The following is a 3,625-nucleotide window of genomic DNA, read 5'->3' on the forward strand; positions in this document are numbered from 1 at the left end:
AAAATATACATATATAGGCTGGACACTGGACTGAAATATGGTCTTTGATCTTTTTGTAATATTGTATACTGTAAATTACTTTCACCCAAAATGAGAAGACTTCAAGTGGTTATTCACTATTATGCAAAATTAGCACATCCAGCTCCTTGCGTACAGTATAACAGGACATTGGTTCTAATTGCTTCCCGTTGAGAAGACAGAGCACATAAACACACACAAGACATGAATTTGATGATCTCAAGTGTAGATTCAGTCTTTATTGGTGATTTAACATGTTTAATATAAAAATGAGATGGTTTGACATTTAAGATTTTGTGGTTCTCCAGGAAAATTCTTTCAGAAAGAGATAAAAATATAATTATGATGCATTCATCGTCAACAAACAGTGCTACAACTTTTGGAAAACAGTGTTTTGCGTCATTCAGTTTTGGTCAGCTCGACCAAAACATCATCAGCTTTTCTGAAAACCCTGAAAGTCCAACAGGCAGTCTTTAGTGGGAGGATGGGGGGGTGGGGTCACATCCCCCGGGGCACTGAGTTAGTTCATCATAAGCTCAGTTAACGTTCAGCTCCACAGCAGATAAAGAGCAGGCAGGACGCAGGACATGAGCGCAGCTTTAGTATCAGGGCTGCTGGATTTTGTTGTGCTCTGAGTGACGGTGGTAACGTTTGAAGGCATCACTGTGGTGCTGTTATATGGCATCACCGTGGTGCTGTTAGATGGCATCACCGTGGTGCTGTTAGATGGCATCACCGTGGTGCTGTTAGATGGTGCTGCAGTGGTGCTGTTAACTGGTGTTGAAGTGGAGTTGGATGAAGGCGCTGCGGTGGTGCTGTTAACTGGTGTTGAGGTGGAGTTGGATGAAGGTGCTGCGGTGGTGCTGTTAACTGGTGTTGAGGTGGAGTTGGATGAAGGCGCTGCGGTGGTGCTGTTAACTGGTGTTGAGGTGGAGTTGGATGAAGGTGCTGCGGTGGTGCTGTTAACTGGTGTTGAGGTGGAGTTGGATGAAGGCGCTGCGGTGGTGCTGTTTGACGCCTCTGTGGTTACCTTGAACAGTGTAAACAGATTGTTTCCATTCGTCAGTTTTCTTGTGCATAACACAAATCACACAACAGTAAAGTCAGTTGAGCCAAATACTCAGTTTGAGATCAATAGGCGTTTGGCCCTGGGTCAATAAAAGCCTTATCAGAGCACAATATATAATAAAAATACAACCTCAGCATTATTTTGTCCATTTACATTAGGCAATAACTGAAATTCCACCAATTTACAATATATAATATATAATATTCTCCTTAGTCAAGTGGTTAAGATGTAACGAGAGCGGTTCTAAGCGGTTTGGTGTGAATCGCTCTGTTCTAGATAAACTGACCGAGTCAGAGCCGCTCACAGTGGTGGTGATGGGAACCAGACGTCCCTCTAAAAGCTCCTCACAGTGGTGGTGATGGGAACCAGACGTCCCTCTAAAAGCTCCTACAGAAAGTTCCTACATGAACTGGTTCTGAATTCACTGCCTGATGACTGAGACGCTGTTTTATAAGCGTTTAGAGAACTTCAACTCCATTCATGGTGGAGGGAGACATGCAGGGCGCTGTGCAGCTTTGAACACTTACAACCCAGAAAATAGTTGTAGACAATTTTCATGACTTCCTAAGACTTTTAATGGAATATAAATCTTCCCTGTGTTGTTTCTGCTGGTTTCTGTCAGTTTTCGTTAAAGTGTGTCAAACTCAGAATCTTCAACCAGTTTAATAAGATTTCACCTTCATTCTCACTCCGAGTCTTTTGAAAGCTCTCTGCAGTGAACCCCTTCACATCACACCACCCTGAATACGTTTGTTTGCTAAGTCACTAAGCCACTGAATTATCAGGGAATTCTGAAAATTTGGTTAAAAAAAATCTGAAAATTTGGTGGAATTCACCTAAAAAGTTCTCTCATAACACTGACCAAATTTTTTCAAAATCCTAATAATTCAGGAACTATTAGAGAATTAATAATCTGTGAATTATCAGGGAATTTTGAAAATTTGGTGAAATTCACCTTCACATTATCTCATGACACGGACCCCACTAAACACGGTGTATCTGTACAGCACAGATGACTGGAATAGCCCGTTTAAATGGAAGTGGCTGAGTTAAAGGACAGATGTAGTCTTTACCTGGGCCATTGTGGAGGCCAGCACGGCCAGCAGGCAGAGTCCAGCAGTCAGAGACTTCATGGTGTGGAAGCAGAGAACCGTCCAGACAGGTTAGACTAGAACACGCAGCCGGTAACCGAAAAGACCGTTAGGCAGCCGCTGTAAGACTGCCCGTCTCATACAGGTGGACCTATTTATACACCATTCAGGCCACGCCCCTTTCCTGGAAGAGCTCTGAGACCTCAATACAGGAGCTATAATCTGAACCTGCCCTTAGCAAAGTGCCAAGGTGCACTCAGTATCACTTTATAGCTTTACAGCACTCGTTCTTTCACAGCATCACGGCTCAGTAAAGCTTTACACTCACCTTTACACCAGCGGCCCTCAGGAGGAACGAGGAAACTGCCGCTTTTAAAAAGGAGAATTTAACAGAAATTAAACGGCTTTTCTGTGTGTAGTCACAAAACGTCTCTTAAAGGGTAGACATTCATATGCCTGATTTACCAGAAACAACCCATAATTCATTTTTACAAGCTCTCAGAGTTAAACAGGCTGTTCTCCTTACTGTACCTTTAATGTGTATATGGCGCTAGTGGCGCAGCGGGAAATCTCTGCCGTTTAGATTTCAGCTTTCAGTTTTTATCATTACAGCAACCAATCAAATAAAGTCAAATCAAAACAGTCAAACGTATCAGTTGATATGCTGTCATTACAAACAGCCACAGCGCTGCTGAGTGATGCCAACTAAAACAGCGGCAGCACTTTTGTGACGTCATGGGACAATGTTTACCTAATCTGTCCTTCATTAACTTAAATCAGGAACTGCTGATGGAATGAAATGAACCCATGTGGTGCCTGGAGCGCAGCGAGGAGTCAAGAACTACACCCAAGGTTCTTCTAACCTACATATTAAAGGAGAATTTATGCATAATTAACTGGTTAATACGTAAACAGCCGTTCAGAGCCGTTTGATGTGAGAGAAACTTAGAGTCAGAGCCGTTCCCAGTGGAGGTGATGGGAACCAGACGTCCCTCTAAAAGCTCCTACAGAAAGTTCCTACATGAACTGGTTCTGAATTCACTGCCTGATGACTGAGACGCTGTTTTATGAGAGTTTAGAGAACTTCAACTCCATTCATGGTGGAGGGAGACATGCAGGGCGCTGTGCGGCAAAATAGTCCCCAAAGAAAACTCATTATTCCAGATTTTCCACTGTTTTCCATCATCAACATTCCATACAAACTCAGAATATTTGTGTTGTAGTCATGGCGACGCCTGGTTCCCATCACCACCACTGTAAAGATGCGTGTGTCTCCTGAGGCTTTTAATGTGATGTGTTTCTACCTCGTGATGTTTGTAGAGGTGAGGCAGTGCTGCTGCTTTCTGCTGTTGCTCCAAGGAGCCTCAGACTCAGCTAATCTTCAACCAGGTTAACAAGCTTTCACCTTAAACAGCGTCATTCTCGCTCGGAGGCGTGTGACGGCTCT

General features: G+C 43.4%; 1 protein-coding gene across 1 annotated transcript; it reads right to left on the minus strand.

The window, feature by feature from the left end:
* Window positions 1-227: 227 nt before the first annotated feature.
* Window positions 228-2,315, minus strand: LOC108415883 (mucin-5AC-like). Its single transcript, XM_017688931.2, has 2 exons — window positions 2,161-2,315; window positions 228-1,048 (listed from the first exon to the last, which is right to left on the minus strand). Exons 1-2 carry the CDS (start codon window positions 2,218-2,220, stop codon window positions 566-568), a joined length of 543 nt encoding a protein of 180 aa, XP_017544420.1. The 5' UTR covers window positions 2,221-2,315; the 3' UTR covers window positions 228-565.
* Between the last annotated feature and the right edge of the window lie 1,310 nt (window positions 2,316-3,625).

Source organism: Pygocentrus nattereri, chromosome 14 (assembly GCF_015220715.1).
Source record: "Pygocentrus nattereri isolate fPygNat1 chromosome 14, fPygNat1.pri, whole genome shotgun sequence".
NCBI classification, from domain to species: domain Eukaryota; kingdom Metazoa; phylum Chordata; class Actinopteri; order Characiformes; family Serrasalmidae; genus Pygocentrus; species Pygocentrus nattereri.